We start from the raw sequence: 22,850 nt of genomic DNA, 5'->3' as shown, positions 1-22,850 counted from the left end.
TTCCTTAGAGATATGTATATTCGATTGTTATTAGAAGACGAAAAGCATAGATAATCGAAAACTTTACGTGGCAAGCGGCGTAACTTTTCCTTGGTCTTATTCTAATTTAATTTAATCATTCGGCTTGACTTTGATCCAACCAGCCGTATGGTACGAAATATCATAAATAAACGAACGCGAACTTTTAGTAAAAATTAATTCCCAGTTGTACGTACAGCGAAGGACGAAACTTTTGCTACGACCTGATATAAAGAGACGATGTTCGATCTGTCTTGGATTCGATAATCGCCCGATGATCGAACAAGATACGTCGGTAATCGATTGAGTTAGCCTTTACACAGACGGCCCGGAGTCGGTGATTTACGCGATATATTCGATGAAAGGCGAAACACGCGAATCCACCATATACGTCGAGTCGTTTTGCAAAGCTCGCGATAAACTTCGAATGGTCTACCCTTTTGTCAAAACAGTGTTTGCCCCCGCGTCTCGTGTTCCTACTTCCGGCGTGTGGACGATAAAGTTCACCGATATTAACATCTTCGTCGGTGCTGTAATTTTCACCCCGGGTCTGATATACTGCAGCGTTTCGTTGCGGCGGTACCCGTATTACGACTAATATTTCTCTTCCGTACAGAACGAAAATTGAGTACTTTATAAGGAGCTGGGACATTAATAACTCGTACAGCCGGCTGGTATTTTCAGGACAGCTTAAAAGCCCTCGCCGCATCGATGATGTATTATATGCTCACAAAAGAACTGACACTTACCGCCACGTGCTTTCTCTTTCCACCCTACCAGTCTGCACCTCTCTCGCGCTTCGTTCACCCTCTTTCATCCCCCCTCACCCTAAAGTCCTGTTGTCTCTGGTGTCGCACGAACCACCCTTAAATCACTGCTAAACATTTGTTCCCGGATATAATTTAAAAAAAAAGAAAAAAAAGAAAGAAAGAAAAACCATTTCCCGATGTAAATCCGTCGCTCGCTCGAAATGCAAGAGAGGAAGAATACACACGATAGATTCTGGCTCGATAAATTCGATGAATCGCGACGCGATTCGTGACGATGCGAACTGTACGCGATACTGTCTGCGTGTTCGCAGAACAATAGACGATGATTGCAAAAACGACGACGAATAGACAAGGGGCGTAAAAAGCGATGTAATGACGATTCATTATCGCAGCGCGTTCCTGACAGATTGGCAAGCTCATAAATGATTTAAGAGTCATCGAGCTATCTAAATTGCTACTTTATCGAACATTTTCATCAACCGACGCTAAATAAGAACGTTTCGCGTACCAATCAACACGCTTACCGTCTAATATCCAATCTCGCGTGTTTGCAACCCTGTTCCAAGTTGTAGCATCCCCGCACGATTCGATTCCCAAAAGCCATCGCAACTTCTGAGAACAATCAGTCCCGGTCGCATTAATCGTAATTTTCGTTTGATTACACGTATTCCGCGAAAGTTGCCTCTCGGTTGTGAAAATGTAATTAGTAATTAGAACGTGATCATGAAATTCGTATTCCGCAATAATTTGTCGAATTATAACGTACGAAACGCTCGTTGTTCTCGCGACTGAAAAGAAACGCACGTTTCGCTTGACGGATACTACGGTTACTCTTCATTTCGAGATTTGTTGCTTAAAGTTTAATTACGAGACTTTAAAATCCTGTTTCCGCAGAATTTCATCCATAAAGGAATATTTTATTCCTACTGTGCTCTAAAGAATTGTTCAAACGGCAAAAAACGACAAGAGAGATGGATCCAAAAAATATGGCAAGAATTATTCAATGTTCGCAGCGCCAAAGGCACGGCTACCTGCTATATTTACGACGACAAGGAAAAACTGAAAAACGGAATAAATCGCGTACGCGAGCATCCCACGCGTTTCGCGGATAAATCGGTAAATTAAAGCGTCGAATAAATAACGTATCGACCGATCATTAAGAAAGTAAACCCCTGGCCACAACCCCATAGGTTGAATGCGATTCTCCTGGGAATTCCGTTGACTAGAATGAAATTGATGTCGGGGGAATTATGTAATCAGGATTTTTTGTCAAGACACGACAAGCTACGCGAGAAAGCTACTCGGAGGCTCGTGATTAGGGCAGAATAAATAAAGGAGAAAAGCAGTGAAAGCGAGGGAAGAAGAGATCGGAAGGGTGAGCAGGGTAGAGAGATGGAAGCTTTTCGAACTCTTAATTCGCCTGCGGCCAGCCCCTTCCTCGGCAACCCCTCTCGATCCTCCGTACCGCACATCATCATCGAAGTGGGGTTGAAGGCGTACGGCCCTGGTCCCACGTCTACGGTAACCATGGAAACAGACGCGTAGTCGACGTCGACGTCGACGTCGACGTCGTCGTGTGGTCGTCGTACTCGCGTACGTAACGAACACGCGCGCGTCGTTTCGTACACGCACGCACACGCGCGACCTCACACATTCGAACATACCGTGTGCACACCGTGCACGGACACGCGTTTTTCGAAACCGTGTAGAGAAAGAGTGTACGGATGTGTCGTACCCGCGGCCGTGCAAAAGCACGTCCGCAAATGACGTTTGCGCGTGGTTGAGAACACGAGTTACGGTAGACGACGGTGAAACAAAACACGAAAAGAAACGAAAAGTAGAATCAACGAAAGCACGTCTTCGACATACGAGTACATCTTAAGTTGTCGGATGCGGACAACCTTTGTGCGCCGGTAAAACGTGTTAAGCACTTTGTATGCTCGTTACTCGTATCACGTGTATAATGTACACATATACAGATCTGTCTCGGAATTATAAGTAGCTGGTATAGTTCGTAAAAACGAGACAGCGAAAAGAGGGTCATAACGAAACGTATCTCTGAACGTTAACCGCACCTCGTTTTATAAGAGGATGTTTCAGAAGAATTGCCAATCTTTCGTATTAGCGTGCGTTTCAAAGCATTTCAAGACCAGGATGTTACACCGATCCTCGAATAACCAACAATTTCCTCTGTGTCGGCTATTACGAATTATTAGATTTTCTATGTAATTCAGACTGCTTGTTTAAACGTTGAAATTTGTCTGGGTCGCAATTTCATCACGAGGAAAATAGCGATGTCAATGAGGCATTGCCGATGGAGAGAACCTTCGTGGGATGAGAGATTATTTCCGATCACTGATCTGGGATACACACTGCCCATGAAAGTAGTTGGAACTGGAAGAGAAAATGCCACAGAACCGTCCACGATAGTCAGGTAGTTCACCAGGAACGATTTTGGAGAAAGTGACCGCTAGTAACCACTAACTGACCACAGGTTGAATGCCACTCGTGGCAGGTACTCGCTCAAGAGATCGTTGTTGATAGAGCAAACCCGCCTTTCGACACCTTGATATTCGTAAAAATGAAGAATGTAAAAATGAATTCCATCTGCATGAAAATCTAACGCAAATGTAAAAACCATCTCCAAAAGGACGAGTGATGGGTGGTAAGGAAGATCGTCGACAAAATGCGTGTATTATGTACAAATTTATACAAAGCGATTAAATACCATTAAAACATGTATATTGGAAATAGAGGAAGCGTACGAGCCGAACCTTAAAAGTTTGAAATGTCTAACGAAAACCTCAAACAGCGACGAAGTACGGCGCGTCGTGAATTACGTTATGCGTCAAAGTTCACGGGAAATTGCACGAGAGACGAACGAAGCCGCGCGCTGTAATAATATCATGTTCCAGCAATTATTCTTGCAGAATCTAGAGTCGAAGCGGATCCGTAAATTATGACCTGTTTACGGCCTAGGGAAAAGCATTACCTAGAGAGCAATAAATGTCCGCCACTGAGAGAATATCACCTGGAGTGCGTACACATACCCGACGCGATTAACGTCAAGATTTTCATGCCGTTCCCAGCTCGACTTCCCGTTTCACGAACACACGAATAAAAATCCTCCACGAGTTGATCCTCCCTGTTCGCAACCGCGTTTTCGCTGAAATATTCGTTACATCTTCGCGCGAATATTCCCCGAATGGGAATGATTTTTCCCGGCAAGGAAAAATGAGGCGAACAGACAGAGATGGGGAGCGAGGCAAGAAAAAGGCAAGGGGATGGAGATCTAACGTATTTTCGTAAAATGATCACGTCGTTAAAATGCATCCATCTAGTAGCTGGCAAAATGAAAAGCGGACGTTTGAAATACTCGACCACCGCGAGTTCGACGAGTCACCTATAAGAATAAATTGCGCTCGCCCGACTCGGTTGAGCTAGGAATTTTTCACCGAGTAACATCTGCCGGCATTTGTATCCTTCGACGATACTTCGACCTTACTCCACGCGGCATAGACAAACCTTTGTAGGTCGGAAATAACCCCGGGAGGGTCTACGAGAGGACACCGACAGGAAAAGGCTAAGCGACGATATCTCCTTTCAAGGATCAGGAGTAAGATCTGAAAGAGAGTCAACGAGAAAAAGTGGAGGAAACGAATTCCTTCGGTTTTGTCGAATGGCTCTTCTTTCCTTCTACCAACGTTTTCCACCGTTTACCGTCTTTCCAACTCGCTGTCTTTTCCTCGTGCTTGCACCATCTCTCCCGCCCTCCCTTCTTTCTGCCACAGGTCGCGAGTTACACGCGAGCGAAAATTTACTATGGAGAGGCAGAGAGGAACAGAGGAGTGTGCGGTTATTAAATCGGGACTCGACGGTGTAGCGTTTCATAAATTCGTTAGATAGTAACTTTACAACGATAATTTCGTTCGGCCGAAACGGGACCGGTTTACGACTCCTTTTCCATCTAACTATATCTCTGTCTTGCCCTTTCCTACCTTTCCTCGCAAAATTTCTGTTCGTCTTTTAAAAATCGTTTAAGCAATGCGCGATATCGTTTGGAAACGATTAAAACATGTGTTGCATACATTACCTGAATAAGATACTTGGCGTTCGCATTTGATTGATACGTAAAATCTACTTTATTGAAACGTTTCTTACGAAATACTAATTTACTTTTACACGGCGGTTACACGTTGCGGAGATCATATCGGTCGAGAGAGAAGCGGTTTGTCCGATCTCACTTCCACGAGTCATACACGATTCCATAAAAAATGGTAAAATAGGAAAAACATTTCAGGAGCTTCTTCGGTAACTCCCGAGCGTACGTACGGTTCAAGAAGGTCGAAGGTCGCGCAAAGTTTTCCGCGGTAAATGCTTGGCGGGCATTATCGGCTAAAGAAACAGAGAGAAACTGAGTATTTCGCCCGGAACGCGTTCGCTTTATTTTGTCTCGCAATCTGCGAAATGGATAACATCGAAGACGAGTTTCCGGTCTGTACTGTACGAGCTGTGCATCAGGCTAACGTAGTCAGCCTTTCAGAAATCAATGCACCGCAATAACCGAACGATGCACTCGGCGTGCTTCGTCGCATTGAGCTCCGGCATCAAAAAGCTATTACATACAATGAAAATAGATTTCAAAGGCCAGCAACCATGTTCAGAAGACAGACAGAAGGGGAAGAGGAAAGGCGGGACAGGAGGTGGAAAGAGACAACGGTTTATGCATGGACAAAGCTATCGGCCAGATGAACCGGAAGAGAGTGTAATGTCCCGTGACATTTTGTTTCACGTGCATCAACACCATTAAATCCTATGGAGATCGTGTACATTCTATAAAATCTCTTTATGTTCTACTGACGCTCTTCCCGGAAGGGAGCCGTTCAGAGTCATCGCACGCGGAACAAGAGCAACAACGGTTACGTTGAAAGTAAAAGTACTCGATGAATTCTCTTAACTTTTGACTAACACCAAGACCATCTAATGCAAAAAAAAGATTGAAATCCGAAATACAATTTCTGTTTATATACGGCATAAATAGGTTGGTAGATGCGGTGATCGTAAGATCGAGGGGTGTTAAAATAAGGTAAAAATAAAGGTGTCACCATAGTTTCCGATGATTAATCTGCAGTACTATATAGATGACCAAGTTTGAAAGTGGGGCATTAAAAACCCCTGCTTCCCTTCTCGGCGCCCATAAATCAGGGAACGATTACATGTGTAAATATACTGTTCCTCACCCTTCATCGCAGTTGCGCTTTCCGGAAAATTCACCCTTGCGGCGTGTTTATGCGTGAATCTGTTCGCGTGAAAAATCATTGAATAAACATTTAGGGAGAGTATTGCTTGAGAAAATGTTAGATTTGGATATCGATATCGCTTCGAATATCTTACATCTAGAATGAACACTTTCTCTTATAACGAATACCTTTGTTATCGTATTTTTATTAAAAATCATAAAAAAAGGCACGTGCAGTCCATTTGAATTCTCTCTTACACGCTGTTAATGTAAACTGTCTATACAAATAGTCGTACATAACGAAACCAGTTTAATTTATGCATTTTGTTCGTATATGTAGCGCGCAATGTTGGGACTGATGGAATCGTCGCAAGAGGTATGCGATCATATTTATATGTAAATGCAGATACGTACACATTGGAAAAACGGGAATTGATGGAAGCAGGGGTTTGAATCAAAATTTGCAACGTGATTATACACGGTGCCGCTAAGCGTAAACGCGAACCGATGACATTGTTAATTTCATTATAAATATTCACCATCAATAAATCGAGTGCCCATTTTTGAATTGCAGACCGCGAATGTGTACCTCTGTGATAATCGCGTTACATTTCTAACTAATTTCGCGTAACACTTTTATTTTCTTTCAATACGTCAAAGTTATTTTTCATCACAAATTGTTGATTCGGAATAAAGCGAACTTACAGGAGAAAAATACATATATCGTAACAGAAGCAGCAACTACAACCGACCCATAGTTGTCCCGATTTTTTCACCGACAATGGAATTTCCTGGCTGACTGACGGCTCGGTCGCCGTCGATTCACAGAGCGATCACCCGTGAATTCCCCTGCTCCTTTATATCCCGCAATAACAACGCGACTCGCAGATGCCAGAGGCACATTAAATATACATACACACATAATGCGTAAAACAGAAGAAACGAATAAAGAATAAAAGTAATACATTTCGAAATACCTTCGATTCAAGGCCGTTTCTTCCACGATCTCTTTCTGTAGCACTTGTCTTTCGTTCATTCATCTCCCACGAATCCCTCAGTGATATCTACTGATGTTTCTTCTAACCAATTGTCCATAGCCTGTAGCAGCGATCTGATTGCAAATGCGATGTACAAAGGGCGATGTCTCCTTTCAAGTCAGCCTCTTTTTCTGTCTCGCCAGGTTTTGTTCATTCTTCGTGTGATTTTCCTTGCCACGATCTTGACAAATAGATCCTTCATCTCTCAGCCACAATACGACAAAAAGTAACACGAGATCGAGATTAAAATTATAGATCGTGATTACAAGAGTAAAAGTTATACGTTTTACAAGCGCAGTCGTTAAATTTCGTAAGACAAGAATATAAAGAAGCGAACGAACAAATAATGCGATGAAATGAAATGCAACGCGTTTACTTACTGACTCTTACTAACTCTTCCCTCGTTCGAACTACGTATATTCAGTATCTGCGATGTTATTAATTAAGGAAGCGCGTAATTGAGTGCCCCATTATCGAAAACTAGAGTTGCGCTGTTAGTAGTTGGAAATTAATTATTATTAAAGCCCATGGATCCCTGGAGTATTCTTGGATGCTAACGTTGATGATAGTGAATCTGTCTGGTACTCAAGATGTACGTATAAATACTATATGTACACTTTTCTCTCTATGAAAAATTATATAAATAATGTAATATCACTGACTATTATTCGTCAGAATATACATATGCATAATTTGCATAGTTCTACAAATTCATGACAATTTAAAAAATCACCGTGAAATAAAAACTACTCTATTAGATATTGCTAGAGTATATTCTTATCCAAACTATAAGGTTGAAAAAATGCAGCTATACATAATACTTTTCAAAAATGACAAATGGAAAAGGTATATATATGTCGGAGATGAACGGACATCAATGGGCCGTTCTTTTGGAGTGATTAGGAAAACCCCCAATACCCTTGCCCGGACTTTTATTGTAGCTACCCTTAAGCAATAAAAATAGGAAATAGTTGTAAGACGCTAATCCGATGATGTGTACTCAGGGTTTATGACGATGGGCTTGGGCTCAAGGTGACATAATGAGTCACCGAACGTAGTCACGGTCACGGGATGGATATGTAACAACAGAGGTATGGAATAATTATGCAGCTCTCCTGCAAAAACAAAGATTGACTCGAGAGGTGGGGAGAAGATTATATAAGGGCAGTTCCATTTGTACTGGGGGTTAGTTAGTTAGTTAGTTAGTGAGGTATCGAGAAAGTTATGGAGTTACTTATGGAGAGAGTCATTACGACTCCGACGTGGAGTCACACCAGGATCGTGTATCATATCGGATTCGTCTTCCCGTGGCCGTGGTATCGAACCTAAATTCATTGTCATCGACCTCTTGTTTGTCCGATTGCCGTCATTACCTGTAACCTCTTGTAATCATCGCCTCGGTACCAATAACGATCAGCTAGAATACATAACCACGATGGTCAATTCGAGTGAAGGTTCATCAGACGCCCATACTTCAAATCCTTCTCCGACACATATATATATATATAAATCTAAAGTTATTTATTAGGAAACATATAGTGATTAATAAAGTAATTAATCTAGAGTGCTATTACAGTCAATGTCATAAAATAAATTATGCTACAAATTATTCTTCCGGTATCATAGCTACTACATGTACAATATAGTATATCAAGTGTATGTACATATGTGTGTTTAGATACAAATATCGCAATAGTAACTATCATAGTCATGGCAGGGAATATCATAAAAAAACAAGGATTAACTTATTTATTAGGTGTATGTGTACCTAGTGCTAAACAAAATGCTGCTAAAATACGAGTAAAACTACCAGACTTCGACACACATCTGTTAATGGTACGTAAGTTCAACGTATTCTCGTAAGTGTTTAATTGAGGTTATGTTTTCAATTATCGCATTTCAGTATTTTAACAAATATGAATTTATTTATGCCGATGATCCCGAAAAGCGTTGTAAGACAGGTGATACAGTTTTAATACAAAGTTTACCAAAAAAATTAACTCGCCTTATCACTCATAAAGTATGTATATCATAAAAAGTTGAATCTCTATATTTTATTCATGTATTATTACAACTTCTTGATATAACTTTTATGCCTCTAATTTACATTTGATGATTATAGGTTGTTGATGTCATTTATCCACTAGGTGATATTACAGATCCTATTACTGGTAAAAAGGTTGTTGCAGGAAAATATAGGTATATTCTTCTTCTTTTGAAAATATTTATCATTTATTTGAAATTAAAACTTTATATTTATTTTAAATTAGGGAAAATATTGAAAAGGATGCTGAACTTTATGGAAATTTAGAATCTATGTATAAATATGAAAAAGCACCAAAGAGAGGAATCACAGAAGGCAAACGAGATTTTACAGCCAAGAAAACTTATATGAAATATAGCGATGATCCAAAAGATTATGACCCATACGCAGTGAATCCATCGTAACTCGTACATACAACATACAAACTGTTGTATTGTAGATAGAAATTAATAAATAATGTTATATTGAAAAAAATTAACAGTATATTTCAAATTAAGTTGTAACTTTCAGAAAAAGAAAACATATATTTGATTCGTTTGATACTTATCTTTTGACATTTTTTTAATATAAACGAATCATTTTATATATGCGCTATTTACATATATTAGTTACAGTTTCCTTTAAAAATTAGAAAATAATTATTAAAATTACAATTTATTAAAAATGTAATATTAATTTTAAATTCAATTATTAAATACAATATGATTTTTTTGTATTTCTCCTTGTTAAATTTATACATCATTTTAAATTTGTTATAACATTGTCTCAAACTACTTGGAATCAAAATTCTGCAAACATGTCAATTTAAATATTATTAGTGATTATTAAAATTCTCCAATTCGAAATTGAAAAATAATAATCATAGCTGATTCATAGAAGCAAAACAAGCAATTTTTATAATGAATCATTCAGAAAGAAATTCCCTTTCAAGTGCAGCTCCCATTTCATTCCATTCTCGTTCATCTTCATTATCCATTATTTCCAGATCATCGATTGAATCTTGAGAATTATCACCTAAATCTAAGTCATCAGGTAAACATTCTCCTCTTCTAAAACGCGTTACAGAGTCATCATCGTCATTGTTTAAAGTATCATCTTTGTCACTTAAGCTATCATCATCTGAACTTTCATTACAAAGCTTCTTTTTCTTTCTTATTGGTTCATTTGTATTACTTCCTATTAGTAAAACTTGATATTAATTACTAGATATTAGTAAAAATATTATCTGATAGTAAAATAAACTATACATATTACACATACGGTTTATAGAGTCATCAGAATCTGAATCCTTATAACAATATTTTTTATCACATTCTTGTTCATCATCTATATCCTCTGTATCAAAGACAGGTGCATCTAATTCTTGATCATCCATATCTTCTTCAACTTCTTTATCCATAATTTCTATTTCCTCTGGTGTGAATGACATTAATGGATTAATACTATCAGCAAAACTGTTTTCTATATTTTTTTCTGGTTCTTCTATACGTTCAGGACTACTGCAATGTGGAGGCGGTATTCTAGAAGCACGTGCCTGAAAATACATAATTGATCATCATATGTATATCTCTATTATATGTAAAACAATTGGAAATAATGTTATTATTTATTATTTTTTCTGTTTTTATCAAAGCTCTTGCTTCAAACTCATCATTTTTATAGTACCTATACCTTTGTAGTAAGTGGAAATAAACGCTCATCAACATGTTCCCAGCGTTCTGCACAAGTCCAAAGCCAATCTGGGTTTACAATTTTTATATTTCGGTTCTTTTTTGCTGCATTAGCCTTTGCAGTTCCAGGTCTAATAGCTACCAAGTGAGTAGTTTTATCTGACAAATCCTACAATATAACGAATTATTAAAATAAAGATAATAGCATGAGAAAAAAGTTAACGTATTACCTGTGCCACTTCTGCTCCAAATGCTCTGGCGACTTTATAAGCTCGACTTTGATGAAGTTTTTGATGAGTAGGTATTAATCCACTAAAAGTTAAGTATACTCCTTTTAATACTTGAGCCCGCACTCGTGGAATAATGTCTCTTAATGACTTCCGTCCACCTTCTTTTTCTATAGTAGCATAAAATTCAGTATGAATCCTACGAAGAATATCTTCAAGATATAATAAATAGTCATCGTCATCTTCATCTATAATATTATTTTCATCAGGATTTTTATTTACAGTTTTTATATCTTGTACTGATTCAGATAGTGTTAAATTTTCTTTTGACTCCTCTGATGCTTTGTTCTCATCTTTATTTTCATTATTGGAATCAAGATTTAAATTAGTGTCGCTCTTGGTATTATCTTTGGCACTTTTATCATTCTTTTCTATAAATTCGTGTTCATTTTCTTTATCTTCGATTGTTTCCTCAATTTCCTTTCTTTGATTATTATCAATCGCATTCCCTTCATCTGACAATACAGATGCACCATTTTTATCTGTTTCACTTAGATTGTCATCAATACAAAGTTCATTTGTATTTTGCAATTCAGGTAAAACAGATACATCACTTTTTTCTAGTCCTGGTGGTGCATGTATGTCACCAGTATGACGAAAGAAGTGATAAGGCTTAACTTGAACTAAATTCCCACATCCTTGCCATACGTCTTCTCTATCATCTATAATGCATACCAGATCATCTCCACAAGGAAATAAAGCCCTGTAGCAAGATAGTTAATAAGGTATCTATTTGTTTTGATTAGATGTCTAAAATACAAATTTTATGACCATACTTAAGATTAGCTGTTTTTGATGCAGGGTCAAAACATTCATCCCTTGAAAGTATTCTATGAGAAAATAAAGTTCCATCTTTATCCAATAGCGCTGCTACAGTATGTGCGTAGTTTCTTGCTCCAAATGTACATATGTGTAATTCATATAAACGACTCATTTCAGAAAGAAAGTGTTTGGTATTAGGCCTTAAGCGAGTGTGATACCACGGGGAATTTGGTCCGTAAAGTTGATAATGATAAACATCCTGAGAAAGGTATGTTAATGATGTTAATCTTACTCTTATTATTATTATTATTATTATTAATAATAATATGATTACATGTATAATAATCTCTCTTGCTCTTTCTCTCTCTCTCTCTCTCTCTCTCTCTCTCTCTCTCTTTTTCTCTCTATATATATAATATATGCACCTATGTATATAATATCTGTACCTTTATATTAGAGGGAATATTATCATTTGTTGTATGAACAATTGTTTGATCAAGATCCACAAGTAATGCTAACTTGCGATCATTCAAAAGACGTTGCTCATCTTCCTTTCCAATTTTTTTAGCCAATTCTGGGCATACTTTCAGTTCTGGCACACTATGTACCATTGGTACACTAGCTTGTGATATTTTTGTACTTTCATTTTCTTTACCAATCCTTTCAACTCTTAAATCCACGCCACATTCTGCACACAAGTCTTTCATTACGGTAGGATGTCTACATCCTTCTAATGTCATTACTACTTGCCTATAATATTAGTCATTTATGTAAATTTGAAGATAAAAACGTATAGAAATAATCTTATTAGAAAGAAGTTATTTTCTTAATTAATATCATTTTATATAATAAAAAGTTATATATAATAAATTTTATTTTTGCAATAAATTAAACACTAAGAAATCTTATAAGGTTAAGGATATTGTGTACCCAGGTTGAACAACATCCCCTTCTTTCGCTAAAATTTTTGTAACACGACCGAGTCGCGTGGCCCGAAATTTCTTCTCAGGACCTTTACTATCTTCTGTTCCTGGAATAACATTCTGATACAAAAACAGCACTCTACCCGCTGAAACCATAGTATCCATCCGAACTCTCCATTTTAATAATTTTCCTGATTGTCCACCAAACGGAAACGTTATCTCTATTGTCCCCATAACTTTTAAATAACTAACATTCAGATGTTAAAATGTTATCTTCAATTGAAAGAAATTAAGTAGTAAATATCATTAAACTCTTAATGTTTTTGCGCGGGAGATGATATAAACACACACTGATATTCAATTTTCCAACACTAATAGACATTCGCATATACATGTATTTTGTTACACGCATAAGAAGATCAAAGATACTTTATCTTTATTATTGGCTAGCATATTTTTTAATTTATATAGATAAAAATCACTTACTCTTCTAATAGTTTTATAACTATTATTAATATTTAATAGAATGCAGTATGGGAAAAAAAATAATGCGTATACAGTAATGAATCACATGAACGTTATATTACATAACACTAGATAAACAATTTACCATATAAAAAAAGATTCGACACACATTTAAACACTTGTAATATTATATAGCATTATCATACCATAAAAATAATTAAATGTGTACTTAGTTATTTTAACTGTAATGATTAATGTAAAATTCCCCTAGTACATATAAATATTACTATATTCATGTTATAATGTTTTCTATACGATTTTGATCCACAATCAAAACTTTCAAACAATTGTCAACTTATAAACAGTATAGAATTTTTAATCAAGATTTAATTTAATACTCTATTGTTCATTCCTTGTAAAATGGAAGATAACATAGAAAACATACTGCCAAGTACTAGTAATACTATTCACACAATATGTTCCCTTCGAACGAGAGGAAGACAACAATTTAGTTTGTGTGTTAGTTCTGCTCCAGTAGAAGAAATTGAAGCTTTTAACTTAGAAGGTATATTAGTCATAATTTTTATTTAATCTAGTATTTAATAATAATATGTATGTGAATAATTTTTACATATAAGTGTTTTGAAACTGTTTAAATTGTAATAATATCTAAAACTCATGTTTATACTTCATATTTTACAGAATTATTATATAAAACTTGGACTATTTTTGGAGTTTCCACTTTATTTAATTTTCATCAAGATGAAGTACATTTGAAACAATATGCAAAACGATTAAGAGAAGAAGTTGCAAATAATTTATCACAAGAAGATGTTTCATATGATGCAGAATTTTGTGTTATGAAAGACATAACACAAAGACCTAGTCCATTGGATCCACCACCAATAAAGGTAGTATCAACAAATAAAATATGTTCAAAAAATGAGAAGTATATCATTTATTTACAAAACTTCCATATTAAGAATTATTGATAGTTTTTAAAATTTCTCATTTTTTATTCAAAATAGATATAAAAAGTGATCACATCTCCCATGATTATAAATGTAATAAAAATGATAATTACAGATTGAAGTTTATTCTGAAAATAGTAATAATCAAACAAATTCAAAGAAATGTATTTATAAAGGAGTATTTTTATCATGGAGAACTACTAAAAATAAATTAACCGCTTTTAATTCTGTGAGATTACCTCTTTTATTATGTCGTGGTACACCAAGTGCTATAAGAACTGTTCATAATGTGTTAAGTCGTATGTTTGATTGCATGATTATTGCATTACCTGCACATGAGGATGATTTAATATGGCTTGTTCCAATTATAATTACTCCAGCAGATAAAGAGGAACAAACAAAACACACAGATGAAATTTGTATGGAATATAAAATACCAGAACTAGAAAATACAGATACAATTACAATAAAGTTTCTAGTTTTGGATTTAATAAAAATATTAACAGTGTATGTGTTTGTAATGCCTAAAAAATAGTAAATATTTACCACTATATTGCTATATTTGTATATTATAATTTATGATTATCCAAAACACTATTATACAATATGTATAAAAATAAAAAAGTATGTTTTTTATATCTATATTAATTTTCTTTTAGAATTGTAAAGGATCAAAATGATGAAGCAAATGTTGAAATTGCCTTTAGTTTAGAACATATAGAAAAATTTCGTGAGGTCTTATACTCTCAAATATTAGAACTCGCTGGTTTACAATTAGGATTGTGTACATTACATAAAATTATTCTTCCTACAGTTACGATAATGGAAAACAGGGTAAATAAATAGTTATTACCTATATTGTGTAATTTTTATAAACATACATTTGTATTGATATTTTCTTATTTATAAGATACTCCTTTTCGTTTATTTTCAGATGAAAGTAATGAACGCAGATACCATGAATCGCGTTTTATTATATTTAAATGAAAAAGCCCTTGATACATTTCACACATTAAATCTTGAGTAACATAGTTTAACAATATTTGTAACAATAAGCAGTCTTTATATATTGTATATATTTATTTCGTATTTGGTATAATTTTTTCAAATATCACAGATTGTATAAAACATTAGTTTGATTTGGAATACTATTATCAATTAATTTGTATAGCACATAAATTATATTTGTAAAATATAGTACTATTAACATTTTCAATAAGTCGATTATATGTCACTTCATTTTTTAAGAAGTTCGTTCATATAAATAAGATAAAATAAAGTTCTAGGAATTCTCATCTACAATATCCATCTACAAACAAAAATGAATAAATAATTTAGTTCTTTAATTAATATTCACTTTAAAAGTAGATGTACTTACTTGGCTTTCTGATTCTACCTTCCTTTTTTTAGCTCTATTATTAAGGATATAATGTACAAAATCTATATATCCATCAGGTTGTTCATCAAGTGGTGGTGGTACTGAAATACCAAGTATTTCAGGTAACATAAAAGTTTTTGACCATGTTACAAGTGGGGTACGACCTTTAGTATATTGTCCATCTTTATGGTAAAATAATAAACCGTCTAATGGATATAAATATGAAAGATTTGCTAATGCTAAACTTATATCAGTATCACAACTGATATTTGGTAATGGTAATATAGGAAAACTATTTCTATATGTATCTCTTTTGTGTAATTCTTCGATTTCTTGTAACTTTGATCTCAACCAAAAGAACCTAAATTCAGTCTGAAACAAAAATTAAAAATTATTATAATGTATATAAAATGTAATTAGTATAATTACATTTGGAAGTAAAAATTCTTACATCACAATTTATTAAAGACTGATTGGACCATGCAAGTACATCTAAGATATAATATATTTTTTGTTGTTTTATCCATAAACAATCAAGAATGGTACAGCTACCTCTATATTCAGATGGATTACCACCAGGAAGTGCTGAATGGAATTTACCAAGGTTATTACCGTGTCTGTTATATACTTTAGTTATACCCTACAAAATATAAGAAATATAGTAAACCATAAAAAATGTTCTCACTTCTTTCTTTCTAACGTACTTTACGTGCAACTAATAAAGTTCGTTTTCCTTGAGGACATGGTACTACAATCCACTTTCCTACAAGATCCTGAGGTACTTCCAACATCCACTCAGACATCATTAATTGATTTGCATAATTCTTATTTCGTTTAGAGTAGTAATATCCCTTTTTATCAATTTTTTGAATTTCCATTTCTTCCTCATATTCATCTTCAGAATTAAATGCTTCTTCCAGTATTCCTCTTCCAATATTAAATGCAGTGTCTCTACATCTAATAATGCGTATTATTGCTTTTATGTTCATATGTTCATAAAGCTCTTTTATAAAATATAATAGCCATATATAAAAAACATACTTTTTTTGAAATTGTAGTAGCCGTCGACGTCTTATTTCTTGAAAAGTATCAATGTTATCCACATCCAAATTGTAATTATCTTTTTTAACAGGTTTTTTATAAAATATGGCACGTAGATTATCATTTTTCTTTTTGTGCATATTTATTAACGTATCTTTCATCTCAGTTGCCATAATTATATTAATAATTACCATATGAAACTATATTGTCCAAGAAAATAAAATGTTATGCATAATTATTATTAAGAAATTTTGTTTAATATAAAATTTCCACAAACCTTTACACAATATTTCTATAACGCATTCAAATAATTTAATAAAAATCAATCTTATACATCTTGTTCTTTACAAAAGTACATGCATATATACTAATATGTAATGCATTTTTACGCACGCAAATAACTTCCATTCACTATTATATCAATAGATGTCAATTTTCTTGATATATGTTTCAAGGTTTCAAGCTTTCATTAATGTATCATAAAATATTTCAATGAATAGATTCTTTTGTGTTATATGATTGGTAGTACAACTGTTACCAACATTTTCTCAAAACTAAAATGTGGTTTCCTTAAGTTTACAACAAAATTAACTAAAAACGAAAATATCTCAAGATAGCCTAGTGCTTCCACTTTTTTTTCGTAAAGGAATGTCAAAATAACGTCAAAATAACGTTTTGGTACAATTTGTAAAACATTTTTGTTGAAAATAAGTTAATACACGATACCAATAAATGATACAGAAATGGTCAAAGTACTCCTAGCCTCTACATTAATTACTCAAGAGGTAAATAATAAGTTTTTAAGCTGAGAACTTAAAAGGATTGACGTCTATCATAAAACAATCATATATGACAGAGCTTGTATAGGTATTTTTACGATTTAATCGATACGTTTGTAAGTAGATACAACAATGGACGATCAGCAATTAAATAATTTAATTAAATGGTTAGATACATTTGATCTTCAAGCTCCTCATTCCACAGCAGAAGATATAAGTGATGGTGTTGCTTTAGCAGATGTCTTAGCTCAAATTGCTCCCGAGTGGTTTACTGCTGCTTGGAGAGCGAAAATTAAAACAGATGTTAGTTCTAACTGGCGATTAAAAGTTAGTAATCTTAAAAAAATTGTTGAGGCTATAATGGAATATTATATAGAATGTTTAAATCAACAGTTATCAGGTTACATTAAACCCGATGCAACTAAAATTGGAGAACACTGTGATAACTATGAACTGCACCGTTTATTACAGTTAATTCTTGGTTGTGCAGTTAACTGCAATCAGAAACAGCAATATATAACAAGAATTATGGGAATGGAAGAAACTGTTCAACAAGCAATTATGCAAAGCATTCAAGAATTAGAAAGTAATATGCATGGACCAAGATTAAGTTTAGGTACTAGCCTTAATTTTGAATCTTTGGATGTAGCTGATGGTACTCAGCAAAGATTATTAGCAGAACTTCAAGTAACTGTTGATATGAAAGAACAATTAGCACAAAAATGTCATGAACTCGATCAACAACTTTCGCTTTTACAAGAAGAAAAAGCAGCATTAGTGACAGAAAATAAAAAGCTTCAAGAAAGATTGGATGAATTTGAAAATCCAGAAGAGTCTGGTTCTATCTTAAGATATTCTGGTCTTAGAAAACAAGTAGAAGCATTGAAAGATGAATTATTTAAAGTAGAAACATCTAGAGATGATTATAGACTAAAGGTAGAGCTATTAGAAAAGGAAGTATTAGAATTACAATCTAGGCAAGAAGATTTACAAAAAGCAGCTGATGAGGCCAATCACTTGAAAGATGAGATAGATGCATTAAGAGAAACTGCAGATAAAGTAGCAAAGTATGAACAGACAATAGAATCATACAAAAAGAAAATGGAAGATTTGAGTGATTTAAAAAGACAAGTTAAAATGTTAGAAGATAAGAATTTGGAGTATCTACAATCCAAAATAGATTACGAAGAGGAATCAAAACGGACTACAATGCTCCGTAATCATTTAGAACTTTGTAAACAACAACTTGCTGAAGCACATCATAAATTGGATGAACAAACTAATAAATGTGATAAACTTGAATTTGAAGGGAAAAAAATGGAAGCAAAATTAAGCACTTTACAAAGAGAAAGAGATAGATTAATTGTAGAAAGAGATGCTTTAAAAGAAACAAATGAGGAATTGAAATGCACACAATTGCAAGCAGCAGAAAATATAGCAAAACCTACCACTGACAGTACTGTTGCAAATACGGAAATGATTCCTCTTGAAATTAAAGAAAAACTAGTTTGTTTACAACTTGAAAATAAAATGTTGAAACTTAAACAGAAAGGAAATGAGGATAAATTACCAACAGTTCAAGCACTATTAGAAGATTCAGAGGAAAGATTGAATATACTTAGAGGTAAAAATCGCAAAGCTAATCAAAGAATAATTGAATTAGAAAATAGATTGGAAGAAGCATTGGGCAGTCAATCAAGCGGAGACAATAAAACTGATATCAATTTAGGACAAAAGTTAACACAGCTACAAGATGAACTAGGAAAAATACAAGCAGAAAAAGAACGTTTAATTTTACAAGTCGAAGAGCGGGAAAATGCATTACAAGCTCAAAAGCAGAAAGCTTTTGCACTACAGGAAAAGTTAACACGCAGAGAGTATGAAAATGCTGCACTAGAGGAACGTTACAAAAAATATGTTGAAAAAGCAAAAAGTGTAATAAAAAGTTTAGATCCTAAGCAAAACAATTCATCTCCTAATGAGGTAGCTGTTTTGAGGAATCAAATTTTAGAGCAACGTAAAATTATGGAGGATATGGAACGTTCTTTGAAAGAATCTAAATTAATTAAAGAAATGGAAGAAAAGTTAATGATATCTGCATTTTATCGCTTAGGTTTAACTTGTCATAGAGAAGCAATTGATCATCGGCTTGCAGCCTTAAGTTCAGCAAGTCAGGGACAATCTTTCTTAGCAAGGCAAAGACAACCATCTGCTAGACGGCATCCGCCTTATAACTCTAAATAACAACTAACAAAAAATTATTTATATTCGCTGATTTTATTTTAATTCATGTTTAAATGAAACTAGCAGTTGATCAACGGCTTACAGCCTTAAGTTCAGCAAGTCAGGAACAATCTTTCTTAGCAAGGCAAAGACGTCTGTCTGCTAGACGGTATCCACGTTATAACTCTGAATAACAACTAACAAAAAATTATTTATATTCACTAATTTTATTTTAATTAATGTTTAAATGGAACTACATAAACAAAATAGTTAAAATTTTATTAGGTTCAACATTATATTATTTTACTATATTATCAAGTTTTATTTATTTAACCAATATATATTTTATTATTTTCTTGACCATTAATAAAATATTTATTTGAAATAAATTTAGAATGTTTTAATTTTTATAAATATATTATACATTCATGAACATACAACTTATTGTATATATTGTATATTACTTATCTTTATGCTGTTACGCGATTATGGAACATAATATGCTTACAGACTATATGAACTTCGAAATGCAATAATGTAACTTTGTATGTTTCTATTTCAGAAAAATTATACTAACAATGTGCCTGGTCATATTTATGTGATACATTATATTTATTTAGTAAATGTATGCTTTATAATTTTTCTAACAGACTGAAGCTCTTAATTTCGAATATTTTAAAGCATAAAAAAGTCTTATTAACGAAATCATATACAATATATGGAAATAATACATTTAAAAAGAATGAGGAAACTATTAAAATTAAGCCAAATATTTAATATACTGCAGCAGACTTGGTATACAAGATATTTCAGAGAAATATCTTAAATACGAATTTTATAAATATATATATATATATATAGATATAGATATATACAGTATAAATATATACAAATTTGTAAAACGACAGAATGAAATAAAAGAATGAATTTATGCATATGCATAACATTTCTATTTTTGTCTGATATTTTTTATCATTATGTACATTATATTTATTTTTAAAAGAAATTTACTCAATATGAAAAAATATACATATATTATTATATACATATATTAATACATTTTTCTATATACAAGAATAGAAGAAGACTTATAGATTTTCAATACTTACACGTATTTGAATAGTATTATAGCATTTAAAAAGAAATGTACAAAAATATTTTTGAAGTATATACATAAATGTAAATTTCTAAAAAAAAAGTATGTTTACATAGATGTATAATGTTATATAAACTTTAATGATCGTAATTAATCTTAATCATATTTGTTTTTTCAATACATATATTAAATGTTTGACAAATATATTCTTTCAAGTGTTATTTGTCTTTTATGATGTAATTTGTCTATGTATGTTGATTGTCTACTATTTTGTATTATTTGCTTCATATTTTGCATTTTTATTACTTTTTGTATATCAGAATAACATCTTTGGTAATAAAATATTGCATTGAGAAATTCCCACAGATTAAATTCTGGCCATAAAACAGTGGTAAAATAAATGCATGTATTTGATATCTGAAATTTATTAAATAACAATGTATTTAGAAAAGGGAAGGAAAGACAAAGAATTAGCCTATAATCTTTAAACTTACTTGCCACATAAGAAAGTCGCTAAATCTAACTTCTCCAGAAGTACGAATTAATAAATCTGGATTTGGTGAATAATTAGTATATAAACAGTTGGAAATCAAATTTTCATCAATATCTTCAGAAAGAATATCGCCATTTTGAACACCTTCGATTACATCTTTAATAGCATGTGTAATTTCATCTCTTGCTAAAATATTATATATGAAAGAAGGTAGAAAAATATAAAAGTTAATAATATTTATATTACATTATATAATTGAGTGTAGCAAAAATGATGTTTGATATTTTAATGTATAAAGGTTTTTCAAGTACACTTACATGTATAAGCAAATGCAATATTGAGAAATCCTTTATTATGTTCTTTAGTAAGAATCATAGTTTCTGCTATCAATTCTTGTATATTTTGAGGTAATAGCGACAAATTACCAATTATACGGACACATAACCCATGTTTTCGTATTTTATCCCTATATTCAAATATTTGTTACATAGTATTATATTTACACAAATGTTAAATAAACTGTTTTATAGATAAAACATGTTTCAACATACTTTTCATCCAATAATCTCTGGAATTTTTGTTCTGCAAGATTTAGAAGCCCATTTACTTCCTCTCGTTTCCTTTTAAAATTTTCAATACTAAATGCATAAAATGTTACTTCTTGTATACCAAGATCTGTACACCATTGTAAAGTTTCAGCAAACTTATCAAATCTTAAAAATTACAATTTGCATTTAATATACAACATACATAAAATACATAAAATAGACAAAAATAGAAAGTAAAAGCTACATTTACATGCAATATTTTTTTTACTAGTACACACCCTTTTGTATGTCCTTCTATTTTTTCTATTCCATTTTTATTTGCATAGCGTCTATTACCATCCATTATAAATGCTACATGTTTAGGAATATGCCCAGTTCTTAAAATTTTTATAGCCAAATGTTGAAACCAATTTAGAGTATTGTCTCTTATCCATGACATTGTTCACAAAGTTTCAAGTACAATATTTAAGGTCCTAACCAAATTGTTTTACAATGGTAATAAATAAGATATGTTAAAAAGATTTCTCTATATAAAAGTTGATAAATATTATACAAATTTAAATTATATAATTTTAATGTTTACATATAATTTAAACTAATTTTACATGTTTAGCCATTTTTTAAATCTTTAATATATCAGTTGCTATAATATCTCATAAACCGAATGATGTGTGTGATTTAATATAAATTTATAACTGTGTAATTTTTAATAATGATAGTGTTAAATAATACTTAACAATATGTCATGTTTTATGAAAAAATAATACTAAAATCATCATTCTATTGACACGTCGACATTTAACCGTATTAGAATTTTGGAACACATTTATCGTCTTCAAAAATTATAACAATTTGTTACATAATATTCTTTATTTTTGTAAGATATATATCAATATAATAGTTCATATCCATTAGCAATTTTTTCGAGAATTCTAAAAACTTTCGAAAAGTTACATACGTGGTATTGCATGCATACATACACACACATTCACATACATTACACAAATGTGTATATACATATCGTTACACATCGATATTTCGAGTTTATTCGAGTTACCTAGCATCCATCTTGAAGTTTTAGTTTTTGTGAAAAAATGCACATTATG

At 33.0% G+C, this 22,850-nt stretch overlaps 6 protein-coding genes across 16 annotated transcripts in view; 3 read left to right on the top strand and 3 right to left on the bottom strand.

Moving 5' to 3' along the window:
- LOC122570046 (28S ribosomal protein S17, mitochondrial) overlaps positions 1-9,582 on the top strand; it is a 260,913-nt gene extending 251,331 nt beyond the window's left edge. For 2 of the 5 annotated variants that reach the window (XM_043731885.1, XM_043731881.1), the window contains 4 exons: positions 8,743-8,900; positions 8,968-9,084; positions 9,187-9,263; positions 9,335-9,582. In XM_043731885.1, the coding sequence (XP_043587820.1) occupies positions 8,743-8,900; positions 8,968-9,084; positions 9,187-9,263; positions 9,335-9,512 (530 nt within the window). In that variant the 3' untranslated portion in view covers positions 9,513-9,582. Of the gene's footprint in view, positions 1-7,588; positions 7,657-8,251; positions 8,381-8,742; positions 8,901-8,967; positions 9,085-9,186; positions 9,264-9,334 lie in introns of those variants that run through there. The other 3 variants (XM_043731877.1, XM_043731903.1, XM_043731896.1) reach the window with 3 other exon arrangements.
- On the bottom strand, positions 9,568-13,373 carry LOC122569995 (RNA polymerase II subunit A C-terminal domain phosphatase). 3 transcript variants are annotated; one of them, XM_043731783.1, is made up of 8 exons: positions 13,237-13,373; positions 12,758-12,857; positions 12,274-12,577; positions 11,842-12,086; positions 11,009-11,768; positions 10,780-10,947; positions 10,369-10,642; positions 9,568-10,284 (listed from the first exon to the last, which is right to left on the bottom strand). In XM_043731783.1, exons 3-8 carry the CDS (start codon positions 12,565-12,567, stop codon positions 10,013-10,015), a joined length of 2,013 nt encoding a protein of 670 aa, XP_043587718.1. In that variant the 5' UTR covers positions 12,568-12,577; positions 12,758-12,857; positions 13,237-13,373; the 3' UTR covers positions 9,568-10,012. The 3 variants fall into 3 exon arrangements, with proteins under 3 accessions (XP_043587718.1, XP_043587724.1, XP_043587709.1); XM_043731789.1 differs by lacking the exon at positions 12,758-12,857 and having other exon boundaries at positions 13,237-13,363; XM_043731774.1 differs by lacking the exon at positions 13,237-13,373 and having other exon boundaries at positions 12,758-13,218.
- Positions 13,366-15,261, top strand: LOC122570041 (centromere protein L-like). The gene is made up of 5 exons (XM_043731863.1): positions 13,366-13,780; positions 13,918-14,126; positions 14,302-14,693; positions 14,846-15,020; positions 15,121-15,261. The coding sequence occupies exons 1-5, from the start codon at positions 13,636-13,638 to the stop codon at positions 15,211-15,213; spliced, it is 1,014 nt and encodes a 337-aa protein (XP_043587798.1). The 5' UTR covers positions 13,366-13,635; the 3' UTR covers positions 15,214-15,261.
- On the bottom strand, positions 15,141-17,037 carry LOC122570035 (snurportin-1). The gene is made up of 6 exons (XM_043731850.1): positions 16,883-17,037; positions 16,606-16,805; positions 16,269-16,521; positions 16,016-16,204; positions 15,565-15,936; positions 15,141-15,495 (listed from the first exon to the last, which is right to left on the bottom strand). Exons 2-6 carry the CDS (start codon positions 16,797-16,799, stop codon positions 15,469-15,471), a joined length of 1,035 nt encoding a protein of 344 aa, XP_043587785.1. The 5' UTR covers positions 16,800-16,805; positions 16,883-17,037; the 3' UTR covers positions 15,141-15,468.
- A 182-nt stretch (positions 17,038-17,219) lies between these two features.
- Positions 17,220-20,445, top strand: LOC122570012 (protein Hook homolog 3). Of its 3 annotated transcripts, none has more exons than XM_043731810.1 (2): positions 17,220-17,711; positions 17,778-20,445. In XM_043731810.1, the coding sequence occupies exons 1-2, from the start codon at positions 17,517-17,519 to the stop codon at positions 19,626-19,628; spliced, it is 2,046 nt and encodes a 681-aa protein (XP_043587745.1). In that variant the 5' UTR covers positions 17,220-17,516; the 3' UTR covers positions 19,629-20,445. The 3 variants fall into 3 exon arrangements, with proteins under 3 accessions (XP_043587745.1, XP_043587755.1, XP_043587735.1); XM_043731820.1 differs by having other exon boundaries at positions 17,220-17,500; positions 17,590-20,444; XM_043731800.1 differs by having other exon boundaries at positions 17,220-20,444.
- Positions 20,446-20,624: 179 nt separating this feature from the next.
- Positions 20,625-22,742, bottom strand: LOC122573888 (dehydrodolichyl diphosphate synthase complex subunit DHDDS). 3 transcript variants are annotated; one of them, XM_043741051.1, is made up of 6 exons: positions 22,703-22,742; positions 22,023-22,217; positions 21,748-21,909; positions 21,514-21,662; positions 21,198-21,382; positions 20,625-21,120 (listed from the first exon to the last, which is right to left on the bottom strand). In XM_043741051.1, the coding sequence occupies exons 2-6, from the start codon at positions 22,181-22,183 to the stop codon at positions 20,890-20,892; spliced, it is 888 nt and encodes a 295-aa protein (XP_043596986.1). In that variant the 5' UTR covers positions 22,184-22,217; positions 22,703-22,742; the 3' UTR covers positions 20,625-20,889. The 3 variants fall into 3 exon arrangements, with proteins under 3 accessions (XP_043596986.1, XP_043596898.1, XP_043596809.1); XM_043740963.1 differs by having other exon boundaries at positions 22,482-22,712; XM_043740874.1 differs by having other exon boundaries at positions 22,023-22,712.
- Between the last annotated feature and the right edge of the window lie 108 nt (positions 22,743-22,850).

Source organism: Bombus pyrosoma, linkage group LG1 (assembly GCF_014825855.1).
Source record: "Bombus pyrosoma isolate SC7728 linkage group LG1, ASM1482585v1, whole genome shotgun sequence".
Taxonomy (NCBI): domain Eukaryota; kingdom Metazoa; phylum Arthropoda; class Insecta; order Hymenoptera; family Apidae; genus Bombus; species Bombus pyrosoma.
Note: the sequence above shows the minus strand (reverse complement) of the source record. Positions and strands in the feature narration are given on the sequence as shown.

Coding starts and splice junctions, on each gene's coding strand:
- LOC122569995 (XM_043731774.1), bottom strand. CDS start 12,984: ATGGGGACAATAGAGATAACGTTTCCGTTTGGTGGACAATCAGGAAAA. Junction 12,578..12,757: donor GGGGATGTTGTTCAACCTGG/GTACACAATATC, acceptor CTAATATTATAG/GCAAGTAGTAATGACATTAG. Junction 11,769..11,841: donor TCAAAAACAGCTAATCTTAA/GTATGGTCATAA, acceptor ATCTTGCTACAG/GGCTTTATTTCCTTGTGGAG.
- LOC122570041 (XM_043731863.1), top strand. CDS start 13,636: ATGGAAGATAACATAGAAAACATACTGCCAAGTACTAGTAATACTATT. Junction 14,127..14,301: donor TGGATCCACCACCAATAAAG/GTAGTATCAACA, acceptor TGATAATTACAG/ATTGAAGTTTATTCTGAAAA. Junction 15,021..15,120: donor TTACGATAATGGAAAACAGG/GTAAATAAATAG, acceptor GTTTATTTTCAG/ATGAAAGTAATGAACGCAGA.
- LOC122570035 (XM_043731850.1), bottom strand. CDS start 16,799: ATGGTAATTATTAATATAATTATGGCAACTGAGATGAAAGATACGTTA. Junction 15,937..16,015: donor AGTCTTTAATAAATTGTGAT/GTAAGAATTTTT, acceptor TTTTTGTTTCAG/ACTGAATTTAGGTTCTTTTG. Junction 15,496..15,564: donor AGGTAGAATCAGAAAGCCAA/GTAAGTACATCT, acceptor TTTTGTTTGTAG/ATGGATATTGTAGATGAGAA.
- LOC122570012 (XM_043731800.1), top strand. CDS start 17,517: ATGGACGATCAGCAATTAAATAATTTAATTAAATGGTTAGATACATTT.
- LOC122573888 (XM_043741051.1), bottom strand. CDS start 22,183: ATGTCATGGATAAGAGACAATACTCTAAATTGGTTTCAACATTTGGCT. Junction 21,383..21,513: donor TATTGCATTTGCTTATACAT/GTAAGTGTACTT, acceptor ATAATATTTTAG/CAAGAGATGAAATTACACAT. Junction 21,121..21,197: donor GCGACTTTCTTATGTGGCAA/GTAAGTTTAAAG, acceptor AATAAATTTCAG/ATATCAAATACATGCATTTA.